The sequence below is a fragment of the Lampetra planeri genome, chromosome 62, assembly GCF_965212315.1.
Source record: "Lampetra planeri chromosome 62, kcLamPlan1.2.h2, whole genome shotgun sequence".
Classification (NCBI taxonomy): Eukaryota; Metazoa; Chordata; class Hyperoartia; order Petromyzontiformes; family Petromyzontidae; genus Lampetra; species Lampetra planeri.
In genome coordinates, this window is record NC_136168.1 from 5147169 (window position 1) to 5163693 (window position 16525).

Genomic DNA, 16525 nt, shown 5'->3' on the forward strand with positions numbered 1-16525 from the left:
TTGCAAATGACCTTGGGTGCTTCCCTCCATGAGCGAACACTCGTTAGCGGTTAGGTTTTCATAATTTGTATTTTGTTGTTTTTGTCTTTTTGTGTTTTGCTGATTTGCAATACGGTGTTTGATTGTGGGGGGCTGAGCAGTGTAGAATGCCCAACGTTCTGGTAGAGGAAGTGTTTGCAGCTTTTTTTCTTTCCGCTTTTTAAACAAATACCATATTGGTACACGACGGACAATAGGGAACAATTCTCTCCTTAGATTAGTAAAACAAAACCCTCGAGCAGAATGTGATTGAAAGGAAGCTTGCAGAAGGACCGCTATAACAGCCATAAGTAGCAGTACTTAGCACTCATTTTGATATTGTAATATCGGATTAATTTATTAAACGGCCAGAGAAATAGAGGAAGGGGATTTGCGAAAGGGGAATTTCAGGGAAAAGTTGAGGGAAGGAAAATGGCTCCGATTAAGTCATGACATTTGAAAGTAAGGCACGGAGTTCATTCGTTGGGCACAGCAGCGTGGTTGTGTCCAGGTTAAAGGCATGTACGGCATGGTCTACACCACAACTGCTACGTTGGGGCTCCGCGAATGTCCGTTGGACGTGGCTGTGACGACGGGCGTTGCTTGCCTCTCGTGTCTTCTCTGATTCGCGGGTTGATTTTGGGTCGGCAATGCAAACAATGCAACCGCTCGGTTTCACTTGCAGCCCACGGAGCCACCGTCGCCATCTCTACTGCCGCCGCCACCACTGTCACTGCCACCACCACCAACGCCACCACCACCAACGCCGCTGCCACCACCACCGCCGTGCCATTACCACCGCTATCACCATTACCATCACCGCCACCACCGCCGTACCACCACCAACCACCACTACCAGAACCACCACAACCACTGTCACCGCCACCACCACCATCCCCACCACCGTCACCGCTGCCACCTGGCATTGCTCATAACAAATCTCCGAATCAATGCAATTTTACTGCACATACAGTCCAAAATTAACACCTTTCGAGACCCAAACATCGTAGACCTTTTAAGGCCACACACTGTGTTATTAACATGGAATGTGTTGAGTTTTTTGTTGGTATTTGCACTTCCTTTGTGACCAATGCTCCAACTCATCGAGGAATCCATCAAGTTCTGAGACTAGCTTTGTTCACTTGTGACGGCGTGTATGTACGTGTGAGCGTACGTGCGAGCGTGTGAGTGTGTGTGCGTGTGGGCAAGCGTGCTAGGCAGGTAGTCCATGGGCCAGGGAAGAATCCGGTTCCACTAAAAGAGAAGAGGGCCACAACGTAGTTCTGCAGGAACTTTTTTTTTCAAAACGCGCAAATGCGGAGTGCTTGTTTGTACGCTTGTCTGTGGCCGTCGTTTGACACTCACCGTTTTCCGGCCTGCGCTAGATTCTTTCGTCACGATGGGGAATTTCTTGTCATATAAAACTTTGACCGCTAGAAGTGGCGAATATTTAGCGATGCCAGTTTCCGTGTGCGTCGAATAAAAGTAGATGGTGATGTCACGCTTGTTAAATAACACTATGTGACACAATTTTTGTTCCTGGGTAGTAAGTGTTATTTCCAAATTGCTTATGCCTAAAAAGTATAGAAAATGGTTATTATTCCCCACAAACTTTGCTCTTGTGATCAGGACAGTGATATTTTTGATATTTTGAAATGTACCTATTTTCCATGAGAAAACGAGCGAATTTGTGTCTTTTCGTTCACATAGTCAGAAAACAACAACATATGAATGAAAATTAACATGTATTTATACTAAAGTAATACAAAAATTACTACAAAAGATTTAGAAGTGAGTCTTTTTTCGAGATTTATACTATACATCACTTTCACGAATTAGCCCCCAAATGTAGTTTCCCATCATGTTCTCGTTATACAGTCCTTGGTAGCGGCGTTCAAAGTCCAGTATATCCTGGTGGAAGTGCTTGCCTTGCTCCTCTGAGTACGCTCCCATGTTCTCCTTTAATTGATCAAAATGAGCATCAAAGATATGGACTTTGAGGGACATCCTTCAGCCCATTGTGCCCTAGTTCTTCACCAGAGTCTCAACCAGCTCCACATAGTTTTCGACCTTGTGATTTCCCAGCAAGCCACGAACCACTGCGACAAAGCTGTCCCAAGCAGCTTTCTCCTTGCTAGTGAGCTTCTTGGGGAATTCATCGCACTCCAGGATCTTCTTTATCTGTGGTCCGACGAAGACACCGGCTTTGACCTTTGCCTCAGACAGCTTAGGGAAGAAGTCTTGAAGGTACTTGAAGGCTTGATTTGAAGCTTTTGTGACTGCAGGAATCCATAGTCTTTGGTTCTTTAGGTAAAGTCACGTGGTTAGAAATAAACTAACTACGTGACTTTACCGAAAAAACCAGAGAGTACTTGAAGGTTGCAGACTCCTTATCTACAGCTCTGACAAATTGTTTCATGAGGCCCAATTTGATGTGCAGTGGTGGCATCAGCACCTTCCGGGGGTCCACCAGTGGCTCCCATTTGACGTTGTTCCTCCCTACAGAGAACTCGGTCTACTGTGGCCAGTCCCGCCCTGTGGTAGTGCGCCTTGGTGTCCCTGCTGTCCCAAAGGCAAAGATATCAGGGAAACTTGGTAAAACCGCCTTGGAGACCCATCAGGAATGCCACCATTTTGAAGTCTCCGATGACCTCCCAGCCGTACTCATACTTTAAGGCGTCCGGCAAGGTCTTGATGCTGTTGTAATCCTCTTTGAGGTGCACCGAGTAAGCCAGGGGAAAAGACGGGTACTTGTTACCATTATGGAGCAGCACGGCTTTGAGGCTCCACTCATTCTGGTTACAGGCGATTCCGATTGCCTCGAACAGACTGGTCACATTGTGGCAGAAGCAGAGCCCATCTTGACGGGTGAAGAAGCTGCAAAAAGTTTGGTGATGCTTCCTCGAATCTGCGACTTGCACACTTTCATCTAGCAAGTTCCACTGCTTGAGCCTAGACGTCAAAAGCTCGGCATTGGACTTGGTGAGACCAAGATCTCTGATCAAGTCGTTGAGGTCTTTTTGGTTTTAGTATGGGTTTCTCTCAGCTCCACGTCTGAAATTGTCATCTGGATCTACAACGTCTTCCTCGCTCTCTGACTTGCTGCTCTCTTCTAAAGACGGCTGCTCTCTCTCCGGAGGAGTGGGTACGGGGAGCTCATGGCAGTGTGGCACCGGGGTCATGGATGAAGGAAGGTCCGGATACGTGATAGCAGGTGCATTCTTGCCAGTCCGACGTTTGGAAGAGTCCACCATGCAGAAGTAGCAGTTGCTTGAGTGGTCAGTGGGTTCCCGCCAAATTCTTGGGATAGCGAACTTCATGGCTCTCTTTTCTCCTCTGTACCATCCTACAAAAATACATTTATTTCACCCATGACTAATGTTGTAAGAGATTATCGCAACATTTTTCATGTATGATATATTTTTTCAATAACATTGAAAATTGTAAATCATTTTAAAATTATAAACGTTTACTTTTAACTAATTTTATAACGTAAAATTCTGAGCAACAATTGTCCATCTTACCTTCCGGAGTTTTTGTTTGCATTGCTCGCAGGTGAAATGAGGTGCCCAGGGTTTGTCTTGATCCCCTACAGACATGCCGAAATATGCCTTGTAGGCCTCACACATCTTAGCAGATGCTTCTTGTCTTGATAAATTGGCCGCAGATATAGCAAAATGCGTCTGCCGGATGCTTGCAGCCTCTTGATACCATCTCAGAAAAATACAGATATGTATCCACTTAGGCAACTGGAACTAAACTGAACTGGTGGGCTTAAGGCCACTGTATTTATACTCCTATTTATATTACTGGAAACTTCTAGAATGTTCTAGAAGTTACTCCAAGTTTACTCAGCACTGAATCTATCTGGAATGTTCTGGAAAATAGGTACATTTCAAAATATCACTGTCCTGGTCACAAAAGAAAAGGTTGTGAGAGAGCGAGCGAATGAGCGCGTGAGTGAAAGCGAGCGAATGAGAGGACGAGCGAATGAGCACATGAGTGAGAGCGAGATAGCGAGCGCATGAATGAGCGAATGAGCGCACGAGAGCGAACGAATGAGCGCATGAGTGAGAGCGAGCGCATGAGTGAGAGCGAGCGCATGAGTGAGAGCGAGCGCATGAGTGAGAGCGAGCGCATGAGTGAGAGCGAGCGCATGAGTGAGAGCGAGCGCATGAGTGAGAGCGAGCGCATGAGTGAGAGCGAGCGCATGAGTGAGAGCGAGCGCATGAGTGAGAGCGAGCACATGAGTGAGAGTGAGCGAATGAGCGCATGAGAGTGAACGTCTGTGCGAGTGAGAGGACGAGCATATGACTGCATAAGTGAGAGCGAGTGAATGTGTGAGAGGGCGAGCGAATGAGAGAGTGACTGAGCGAGTAAGTGTGCGTGCACAGGGTGGGGGATCATTGGTGGGGGGGGGGGGAGTCTGCAATGTTTTTTAAAGAGCGAGTTTTTGTTTTGTCTTCAGAGCTGAAGCTCGCTATAGTCTTGGAGAGAAGGCATTTTTGTCAAATCCGGTGGCAGATTAAAGATGCTCCGGGCCATAAGTTGAGTTCAGGGTTGACTTTGTTTAACCAGGCGCGAAGTCGAGAGAACCAGGATAAGGGCCTTATTTTCAAGGCTTGAGCTGGGGATTATCGAAATGGCTTTTGCAACTGATTTTTGTAATTGCAACAAAAACTACTGTGTGATTTCTAATTCGTTTTTGTTTTTATCTTGGGTTAGATCGTCACGTAGACAAGACATCAATGTTGAACTGCAGCCCCCAGCAACCAACAACGGCAGAGGCAATCAAATTAAAGTTGTCACACCGTGGGCAAAATCATACGCGCCGATTGATCTGGTTATCGGGAAATTGGAGCAGGAGGTGGGGGAGGAATGTTGAAAGACGTAAGCAAGATTTTGACATAGCCACTTCCGTGCCCTCTAATTTCTCACATTAACATCATGCTAATCCCTCACATTAACATAGCCACTTCCGTGCCCTCGTCGAGGAGGCCGCTCTCCTATCTTACAGTTACATGCTAATCTCTCACATTAACATCACCAGCCCCGGCCACTTCTTTATGACCCTTGAGCTACACCCATTTCAAACCTTTAAAAACAGTCTGCCTCAGCAGCAGACCATGCTTTCCCACCTGATGATGGACGCTTGTGTTGCACCCGAAACGTGATTTATTTTATTTTATATCTACGTGACTTTACCGAAAGAGCCAAAGAGTAAAGATTTTGACAAACGTTTCTATCTTTTGTATGAAAATTGTCAAAAGATGTTGCTTTGGCTTTTAAACGTTCTGCCTCCTACCTCTCCCCCAGTATTGTTGATAAACAAAACAAATTGGCGCGTATTTTCCCACGATGTGATAACTTGATTGTCGGGCGCCACGTTGGTGAGATGCTAACCACCTCGCCTCTTATACAGGAGGTCGTGGGTTCGATCCTGACTCTGATGCCTGCTATATATTTGGAGTTTGCATGTTCTCCCCGTGGTCGCGTAGATTTTTCTCTGGGTCCCCTCCATATTTAGAATTGACGTGCTTTCAGAGTATTTGGCTGCTATAACTTAGTTAAGCTATCATTTGTGGCTGGGTCGTTTCTGAAAAAGAGCTACATAGCTCAGTGGGCCTTACCTGTCAAAATAAAAATAACAATATATTGGCTCTCTGTCGCTGGGTAGTGGAGGGCGATAGTTAAACAATTGACATCAAATGCGCTTCTGCGGCCGTCTGGAATGCTCCAGTGGCTTCCTAAGCGATGTTAGGAAGCCAATTGGAGCTATACACTTTTTAATCTAGTTTGAAAAAGCGAATTTCTCTAGAACTGCTTCTTGTGTGTTAGTATGCTATCCTTCCCCCGCACCTCCAATTAGCACGGTTGGCTACATACGGTGCAAAAGTTGAATATACATACAATGTACACCGGACCATGATCTTACAAAAACTAAACTAATTATGAATCTCAATCATATTGGTCGTTAAGGCCTACGAAGACGATTTGGACAACTCAAAAAACACAGCTGCGATGTGATATCAGTGTGCTAACCACTGCGACATTACTCCCACCCACCAAAATTTAAGTTAGCAACCCAAAAAACGGTTGTCACGTTTGCCATTAGTACGGTGTTGTGGTGACGAACACGGTTGAGATTTGGCACAACATGCACACAAAGTGGCAGGATAGGGGCACTTTCAGGCCACGTGCAGTGTCAAACTGTGTTTATGATACACACAAACGCAACAATAACAGCCACCGTTCGCACACTAAGTGGCAGTGATGTCACCGCAGCGCTTGTGCCGCAGGCTTAGGTACACTTTGATGCATTGACCGTTTTGTTTGATGGTTAGCCAAAAGCCGCTGCCAGGATGACCGGAGTTTGCATGATGGTTTATGCTCTTTGACGAGTTCAGCAAGGTATTGGGGTTCATTTGTGGCGAACACTTTGTGTTTTATTAGTGTGACCTTTTTAAATCAGATTATTAGTCTGTGACTGGGCGTCCATGTAGTTTCCCTACCCATCTACAAATCACTTGTCGCGATTGGTCGTGTAGCTTTGTTCATTGAGAAGTTAGTCTTCACTTGTTTTAAAAAGTCTGGTTGGACATTCGCAATCTGGACGACTCTATAGAGGACTGTACCCGGGTAATTGCGTCGTGTAACATGTAGCGTAATATTTACAAATCTAGAGGGTTCCTTTTGGTTTCTCATTAAGATAGAGGTAATGATCCCTCTTGTCTGGCAACACTGGTATGGTCTGCCTGCCCACGATTTTGGGACGGTTCCCATGGAACTCTGTGCATGGCCCCTAACGACCCCTAAAAGTGCTCAAAATGCGCTTTGCAAAAACACACACTTTTTTGTTCCTTTTTTCACTTTATCTTTAATTTGTATTATTGTATAATTATTGTTATACCTGTTGGTTTCACGCGCTTGGTTTTTTTTTCCTGATTTCTTCGTCCATTCCCGAGGCAGAGGATTTGTTCACAAGGGATGCAAACCGAATTGGGCGGCGATGAATGTTCGAGAAGAACGGACATCATTTGATCCATTCAGCTTGTCGTTATTGTGAGGCACACGCAAACTTGTGTTGTCGCCGTGAATTCATATCGGCCGTGGGCAAACATGAGGCCGAACTCTGGTCTGCGTCGTCCCTACGTTGTATACAAATATATCTTCATTTGCTTGAATCTGGCAGAATTTGTTCAATGGGCCCGATTGATGAGACCCAGACAGATTGAAACCGATCCAAACAAATGCCGTTTTGTAAATTTTGGTGGTGAGAAAAGCCGATAGGCTGGTAGCCTCAAATATATTTTTATACGTGGAGGCGCAGAAATGGAGTTCTGTTAATTATTCGCCCACTGTTCAAAGGCTTAAAATTCTATATGCACTCGCGTCAGGTCATGAGAATTCCAAAGGATGTGACGTTCACGATAATCTATTCGGATCAAATTTAGGGCGCCATGGTGGCGAGATGTTAACTACCTCGTCTGGTATACAGGAGGTCGTAGGTTCGATCCTGACCCTGACACCTGTACATTTGGAGTTTGCGTGTTCTCCCCGGGTTCCTCCGGTTTATCCCTCCACATTTAGAATCAACATGCCTTTCGAGTATTTGGCTGCTATAAATGTCCACGTGACAAGTGACTTCCTTGAGATATCATTTGTGATAGCCAAGTCGCTTCAGAAAAAGAGCTACATCGCTCAGTGGGCCTTCACCTAGTAAACTTTTTTTTAAAAATCTTTGACGAGTGCAGTTTAAGAGATAATAAAACTGGTTGGGCAGTGCAGTGGTGGGGCGAGCGTCTTGGTGAAACCGCGCGTGGGTGTCCGTGGTCGCGCTGTTGCGCAGCCCACCGATGCAGCGTCCGCATCGTGCCGTGCGTCGCCCTCTTGACACAATGTCGTTTCGCTCCACTTACCGGTGGGAGCTTCTTCAGCAACTGAATCGATCTGGGAATTTGTTTTTTATATTCTTGAGGAAGTGAAGGAATTGGCCTCCCACAGCTCAACTCAGTAAGAAGCTCTTGGCAAGGGGAGCGAAACGTCGGACCTCGTGCCAAAAACGGCGCGCGGTACCAACGTAAACACAGCATTGGTAGAAGGGGCACGGCAGCAGCGCGAGCGCGGGAACCCCACGCGCTCTTAGTTAGTCGCACGCCCGGCCACTGAACTACGCCGCCCGGCCCCGCACCTTTTCTTTAAATCTACAATGAAAAAAAAAGCCACCCCGAATGCCTCTGTAAAGACGTCGCACCCTTTTGAATGGACGCATTCGCCCGCCCATTTGTTACCGACGCCCGATCGGTCGCGAGTGGCTTGAAGCGCACATCGTCGTACGGCTTGCCAGGTTCACCCTCTTACTCATCGACTGCGTATTTTATATATCTATAACTGTGTACGGTGACTGAGCCCCCCGTGCCTGACCTCTCCCCAGTGTGTCGTTGGTATATAGATATGTAAAATACTCACACCATACTTGCTGCGGTAGAAGCTTCGGACGAGAACACCAGTCGGGTCGGTTTGGCCTCCCTTCCGATCGTTTAAGAACGACGATGTTGGATATTTTAATAAGAAACAAAGAAAGCCGTGCTCGTTCAGTCGCACCGCGCAATTGTTCAAGAAGCTTCTACTCCAAGAACGATGGTGAATAACTAATATTTAAACGTAGATTCCTAGAGATGCTTTCGAGTCCTCTCCTCTAACCCTCACGTGTTAGCTCACAGCATGCTGCTTCAACGTGCACGTGTCTGATATAGACAAAGATCCCCCATGTAGCCATAACAGAATGTTGGAGCAAGTGCTGTTCGTAGACGTTGAAGCAATTTGAATACGTACGTACAATTTACGCAGCGTGTGGTTTAGAGGAAGCAGACTATATATACTGTATGTATACATATACTACGTGTGTGCAATGTGGATAAATGTGATGTAAAAAAATCTGACACTTTGCAGACGGCACTTTGAGATGTACCGTTTTTAGACGGCTAGTGCCGTTTGGCTTGGCGTTTTGGTTCTGCCAAACAAACTAAAAACTTCAACAAAGCTCACGAGCTGATCTCAAGGGGCATGCTTGAGGTTTGTAGATATATATATTTTTTGGAAACGATCGGTATTTTCCGAGGGCGAGCTTGTGACGAATTTGACATTTTAGGACGGCTGCCATCAATTTGAAGTGCACCGGCCTCCGCCGCGGCGGTTTGCGTTGGCCAGGCTCGCCGTTGGCGTGCGTCGCGGGCCCCGTTCGTTCACGTGACCGTATTCAGCCCCGACAAGATTATTTGCCACCAGCCTTCTCTGCAAAGTTTCAGCGATGGTAAATCGAAAATGCTGCCTCGGGGCACGGCGCCTGCCGCCGCCGCCATTGTGGCAGTGGCGATGGTGGTGCCGTGTATTGTGCCATGTGCACAGAGATGGCCCACCAAATTATATTTCCAATTCATTGACGGATTTATTTCCGTAATGCAACAGAGGTGATCGTGAATTCGTGGCCCACAGTCCATTTGGCTCAATGTTTGAAACGTGCATTTTCGTGGCGCGCAAATTGATACGTTTGCGCCACTCGCATTTTGGCACCAATTATTTTTTGTAACATTTTCTGGGGGCAAAATCCTTGCCGGGGAATTCATCTGGTATCAGGTTGGGACACAGCCAATCGTAAAAATTTTTTATAAGACATCCTTTCAAATAGTAATGATAATCCATTATCTTTTTTTTTTAAAGAGGTCACTGCCCAATATGGCCAACAGTTTAGTTTTATGATAGTGATAATAAATAACAAAGCGTCTGTCATATCGTAACATCTGAAAGCGGTGTACATTAAAAAGTAATAAAATAAATTCTAGCATAAGGTAGGGTTAACGATGCTGATGGTAGCGAGGGTTTTGTTATTTATTTGTTCTCTGCGGCCAGCATATTCGCTGTATTAAATTGGGTGAAACGATAAATATAAAAAAATATTGGAGCCGATGAGTCGCCGGTACTTAACAGCTACTGATTACTGTTGGCTTCCCACATTGTGATACCAGCACAATCAGAGCTCGGGGCTTAATCGCAGCTTGTTTCTGACGATAATTGAGTTCGTCATTATGGTTTCATACAGCGATAATTGCCACCGCTGGATGAAGGGCCCACCCAGGCTGTTACCGGTTATGGGGATGTCGTTTGACCATACTTCACCTAGCTGGTCAATGCGGATCGGTGAATGTACAGTTTAGTTTATAATGATTAATAATTTAATATACAACTTCAGTATATAATTCCTAATATATATTTTTTGTATATAATGATAATGTGTTATGTAATTTTAGTTTTGTATGTCGCAATAATAATAATGATATATAATGGTAGTTTAGTATATAATTAACAAGACTGTGTCTATGTGTAGAAGTGTCCCAATGTGGTGTCCCGTGAACACGCCCTCTGCTCCTCTGATAGGCTGGCTAGGGCCGCCCAGCATCGTGCGACACGCCATCGCTCTCCTGCTAAAGTCTTTGCCTTCTGCTTTTTCCCCGATGACCTTCCCACGGACGGACGGACGGATGGGCGAATTCCACGGAACAACTGATGCCAACAACCATCTACTGCACCCGTCACCACCGCATGCCACCGTCACCACCACCACCACGCTGCCGCCATCACGAACACGCTCTCCTACGTTGACAACGCCGGCACCACCGGCTCGGCTCGGTGGGCGGGGGCGGTGCTCCAGGTGGTGGTGAACGCCCTGGTGGGAGCCATCCCCTCCATCATGAACGTGCTGCTCGTGTGCCTCATCTTCTGGCTCATCTTCAGCATCATGGGCGTCAACCTGTTCGCTGGCAAGTACTGGAAGTGCGTCAATACGACGGACGGCGAGATGATGCTGCTGTCGCAGGTCAACAACCACTCGGACTGCATCAACGTCAACTCCTCGGGCGACTTGCGCTGGGTCAACGTCAAGATCAACTTCGACAACGTGGGCATGGGGTACTTGGCGCTGCTGCAGGTGGTAAGTTGGGGGACGCGGAGAGTTGCAGAGTGAGGGGTGGGGGGGTTGGCGGCGCGCTTTTGGCGGTTTGTTGGTACTCGATCGTTTATGAGCAGCGTGGAGGGAAGGCCCTGAGCCCATCCGAGTTCTCCCCCGAGGCCACCTGAGGCCACCGTCGAGTCCGATCAATGGAGGCGGGAGGCCACTCGTGCATAGTGTGAGCTGACACAACAGTCTGTCGCTGACCACGTCCACAGAGTGGGCCGTGGTCGCATTTGGCCCCAGGTGTAGATGGAGATTGGCCGCACATGGACGGAACCTGTTGAGCAGGTCTCTTCTTCGCAGCACATGAAGGTCCATTGCCCAAAACCTCACTGATTATATAATTTTTTCTGTTAAGGCCACACACAGTGCTATTGACAAACGTGCCATATAATTCTGGTTGCGTTACCTCTGACAGATGTCCCCCAGTTGTGGAGTGAAGTCTGAGTACTTGACTAATTGGTGCGCATCACCGTGCTGTGATGCACACGGACCAGAAATGGCAGACGCTTACCAAGAAAACGGGACAAAAGATCAAAAGTGCGCGTATAAGTGTGGAGAGGTGTGCACGCGTGGAATTATGCTGAGCGACTGAGAGACAGACGCATGGATCAGAAATCAATTTCAGAGACATCTGTTCTTGTTCTATTGCTGCCCCAAAAGGGATCTTCGTCGTCATCGTGAAGCTGCCCCACCCCTACTGATCCCACCCACCACAAAGATCCCCTGTCTTGCCTGAAGAGACTGTTGGGGCTAGTGCTGTTGGCGAGCACGGTACAGAGTGGGTGGGTGGCCAGCATCACACCTGGTCGCCTTTGTCTCTCTAGTGGCAATATTTCAACACGTCACACTACTCAATTGAGGCCGAGTCGACCTAGGGGAGGCCCAGGACCGGTTCAGACTTAGCGGGAATAAAACTCGGGTTACCGGGTTTGTGGCGCAGGGCACTAACTGCTACGACACTACCGCTCGCCACAATTACTGCTGCACATCCACTCCCCTCTCTTTTACAACACACCAACACCACGACCCAAATCAGCCCCACCCCTTGTCCGGGGGAAGAGGGTGGGTCAACAGAAAGAGGCGTGGCCTACAGAAGAAGGGACGGGCGCAGGGCTGGAGGAGGATGATTTGACGGGGACTGATCAGGAAGGGGTGGGGCCTACATCGGTTGAACTTCCCTGTTGAATTAAGGTAACAAAAGATAATCAAATACATACAGCAGGCAGCAGCATAGCTTTCCTGCCACAAGCTGACCCGACTGATATTGACTGTTAAGCATGAGGGCTTGAGACGGATACGCTCTTACTGTTACCTATCTTTATATTACCAGGTGAGGCCCACTGAGCTTTAGCGCTTTTTTCAGAAGCGACCTGGCCACAAATGACAGCTCAACGAGGTGGCTCATCGTGTGGAATGTTTCTAAATGTGGAGGAAAATTCCCCCGACCACGGCGAGAACATGCAAACTCCAAACATACCGGCGTTAGGGCCTGGAGCGAACCCATGACCTCCTGTATACCAGGCGAGGTAGTCAACATCTCGCCACCTTGGCGCCCACGTCATTTGCTATAAGAGATGATGGCCGTTGGTGGCGACTAACAGGTGACAGCCGCTATTTGTTGTTAGTTTCTGTAAGTTTGTGTTCACGTGACTATTTTTGTTTGTTTTTCGGCTGATTGTTGTCTTTGTGTCATTTCACTTCAGGCCACTTTCAAAGGCTGGATGGACATAATGTACGCGGCGGTCGACTCGAGAGATGTAAGTGGTGCCGGCTGCAACAAGGAAGAAAAAGCATGCATATGTGACATTAGCACTTTGGCCGAAATGGCTCATCCATTTCGTACTGGTTGTATCACCAGTTCACAACTCTTTCATCAATTTAACTGTTATTTGATACAAAAATGAAATGTATTATTGGATCATCTTCACAATAGTCATCATGATCTCATTCACACTCATTAAGAGGACTTGTAGGGCTTCGCTAATTGTTGGCCGCCGGATCACCCCGTGGATGCCTTGCTGCTTGTCCGTGGTTCCTCCTCGCACCTTCGAGTCACTGTCCCTCCGAGAGTGAGGTGAATTCTGTGCGGCGGAGCGTTACAAGTTGAAGTTATTATAATTCTCTTTTGTATGGCAAGGTGAATTTAGCAGCATTATCTGTGTGGATATCCAGGTCATCAAGCCAATCAGTAGCCCCTGCGGAAGCTTGCTGGGTGCCTGTGACATTGTCTGTGAATCCACTGTGAAGAGGGTGGTGCTGGATCGCGTGATCCATTGTCTGTGAATCGTCGGTGCAGGGAGCGGTGCTGGATCACATGATCCATTGTCTGTGAATCGTCGGTGCAGAGGGCGGTGCTGGATCACGTGATCCATTGTCTGTGAATCGTCGGTGCAGGGGGCGGTGCTGGATCGCGTTGATCCTTGGTGTGTGAACGAGGAGGCGTATTGGCCGCCCGTCTCTTTCTGTCTATCCTGTCGAGCTCCATCGTTTGCCTGTCGATGCTGACGTTCCGTTTGTCCGCAGGTGGAGTTGCAGCCTACCTACGAGGGCAACATCTACATGTACATCTACTTCGTCATCTTCATCATCTTCGGCTCCTTCTTCACACTCAACCTTTTCATCGGTGTCATCATCGACAACTTCAACCAGCAGAAGAAAAAGATAAGTGTCCAGAACCTTGGGTCGCTGAGCGGGATGGACCCTCGGTATTCGTGCGTGGATGGGGGTGACCGACGTGCGTAATTGGTGCTATAGGCTGTGGGGATACGCGGTAGGGGCGGCAGAAAAACAGCGCGGTGAAATCTGGTGTTGCACTGCACTCCTCTGCTCTCCGCCTTTGCCAACCCGCACTGACCAGCGTGTTGAAGTATGTTAACATAATCCCTCCCCCCCACATGATGCACGGAGGCCTTCATCCAGCCACACATTGACAAAAAGAGCTGTACGTGGACAACAATGACGATGATGATAACGATGACGACAATCATTTGTTATTGATAAGAGCTGTGGGTGGGGAGGGTGTGCCCCCCTTTCAAATGTGTTGAGATGACGAGGTGTGAGATGTAGAGATCAGCGGTCACACGTACAGACGCTGTGACACCACGACGTCGTTGTGACGTCATAGCGTCTGCACATGTGACACTATGACGGCACGTAGTCCGCCTGCACGTACTAATATAACTACGGGGCTTACTAGATTAAAAACAAAGTAAAAAAAACCCTGCCATGTAGACTTTCCAACCGAACACGTTTGCCATGGTTCCGAATTCGCCAAATTTAATAACTTACTCACAAATTACTTTATTGGGAAAAGCCACATAGCAACACTGTCCCTATTGTGACCGACTGAAGCCCACGTGCAGGCCCGTTGCCTGCGTGCACCTTGTGCCACACAGGGGCAGCTGCAACTGGGGGTGTCCCCTTATTGGCTAAATTGCAGCATGGGATTGGTTTGGTTGAAATATAATGCAATGCTCGTTGAGTTGCTGAAGCCATTGCAGCAACCTGATTAATCTAAATCATTACTTTGTCAATCTCTATCCTCAATGGGAGCTGTTTGTACACGTGGGCAGTGCTTGGTTGTAACCACGTTCCTGTTGCCGGGCTGTGCACTTTGGAGGTCAGGATATCTTCATGACGGAGGAGCAGAAGAAATACTACAATGCCATGAAAAAGCTGGGCTCCAAGAAGCCTCAAAAACCGATCCCGAGGCCCATGGTAGGTTCCTCAGACTCCCACGGGGCTGTGTGCATATGGGCATTTGTGTATGGAGATCGTGAGCTTCATGCCGGCGCAGGTGTTGCTGTCATGGCCGACCTGCTTACGATCCATCCTGCGTTAAACCAGACTCGGTGACAGTGTGAAGAGCTCGGAGAACTGCACACGTCCCGTCGGTGAGCTCCTCCAGCAGGCGAGGCTGCGGTGGCTGGGTGACATAGCCCGCATGCCCAGCCACCGCATGCCCAAGTGGCTTCTATTTGGCCGGATGGAGGGGGCTAAACGGGCATGGCATGGGCTGGAGAAGAGATGCACTGAAGTGGTACCTCCTAGGAGGATGTAGAGCTGAGTGGACTTGCTGAAGACTGGTACAAGCGATGTCAAAATCAGCCTCTGTGGAGGAGGTTCGCAGTTGAAGTTGGAAGCAGTCGCCCTCCAACAATGATGGAGGGGACGGCACTCACGACAATGAGCAGAGGGAGGGAGGATTCGAACACAGATGGCACAGTGGGAAACACACGTGGTGCATTTTCCAGTCATCTCCGTCTGTATTTTTTGTCGCGAATGAATGAGGGGGGTCGGAGGGGGCTCCATGTGGCATCATACTCTGGGCCTCCAGGAACCTCCCTCCGAGCAGCCCAGAGGAGGGGAGTGGATCGCTGCTGTGCGACGATCGGCCGGTAACCGCCTCGTACCCCCCACCCCCTCTCTCCTGTTCCCGTCTGCGGCCGACAGAACAAGTTCCAGGGCATAGTGTTCGACTTCGTGATGAAACAGGCCTTCGACATTGCCATCATGATCCTCATCTGCCTCAACATGGTGACCATGATGGTGGAGACGGACGACCAGAGCGATGAGATGGAGAACACGCTATACAAGGTCAACATGGTCTTCATCGTCATCTTCACTGGCGAGTGCGTCTGCAAGATGCTGGCGCTGCGCCACTACTACTTCACCGTGGGCTGGAACGTATTTGACTTTGTCGTGGTCATCCTCTCCATCCTGGGTGAGTGGCGATGGTGGCGGCGACGGTGGTGATTGACCAACGTCGCCGCTGGCAGAGTGCGTGGTGGGGCCGCTGGCAGAGTGCGTGGTGGGGACGACCTCTTGCCCTCTCTCTCTCGTTCGGATATAAGGAAGCCACTGGAGCTGCGCACTTTCAAATCCTCTAGATTGACAAACGCATTTCTTCATGACTGCTTTTTGTGTTTAGTTTGTGGTCCTTCCCCCCCCTCCCCGCACCAGCGATTAGCATGATTGGCTACGTACGGTGCGAAAGAAGTTCAGCATATGTACGTATCTACGTACGTTTCTGGATGTTAATCGTCTGAATAAATTAGATGGCACGGCTTCACCGATTTTGGCGGAGCGGCCCAAGCGCTCTGCCAGTGGGGGTGAATGCACACTCTCTCTCTCGCCAGTTCCGAGACGTTTCGCCTCGCGGAGCGCTCCCGCACGTGGTTGGCACTCGGGCCGGCGAATCCGTTCGAAGGGCGGGGGGGCAAGCCGACTCTGTTCGGCTCAAGCCACCGCTCGCAGCCTACGCTCACAGGGAGACGTCTCATAAGCGCCTCCTGTTGTCGTGTCAGCGCTGTCAGTGGGAGCTGTGGAGACGGCCTGGCTAGGGAGGCGTAGACCAGTGGTTCTTAACCTTTACTGCAGCCTTCCACCCCTTTGGTTCTCAATTGAAGCTTATGGCGGGACCCCAGCATCCCAAATAAACGAATAAATTAATGTATTTTTGTCGACTCCGTCCCATTGCGCACATCAACGCCACGA

At 48.5% G+C, this 16525-nt stretch overlaps 1 protein-coding gene across 1 annotated transcript in view; it reads left to right on the forward strand.

Moving 5' to 3' along the window:
* Positions 1 to 16525, forward strand: part of LOC144736718 (sodium channel protein type 1 subunit alpha-like) — a 68570-nt gene that overhangs the window by 46312 nt on the left and 5733 nt on the right. Inside the window, exons 24-28 of the mRNA XM_078619343.1 lie at positions 10727 to 11005; positions 12733 to 12786; positions 13553 to 13690; positions 14642 to 14746; positions 15482 to 15752. Coding sequence (XP_078475469.1) covers positions 10727 to 11005; positions 12733 to 12786; positions 13553 to 13690; positions 14642 to 14746; positions 15482 to 15752 — 847 coding nt within the window. The remainder of the gene's footprint in view (positions 1 to 10726; positions 11006 to 12732; positions 12787 to 13552; positions 13691 to 14641; positions 14747 to 15481; positions 15753 to 16525) is intronic.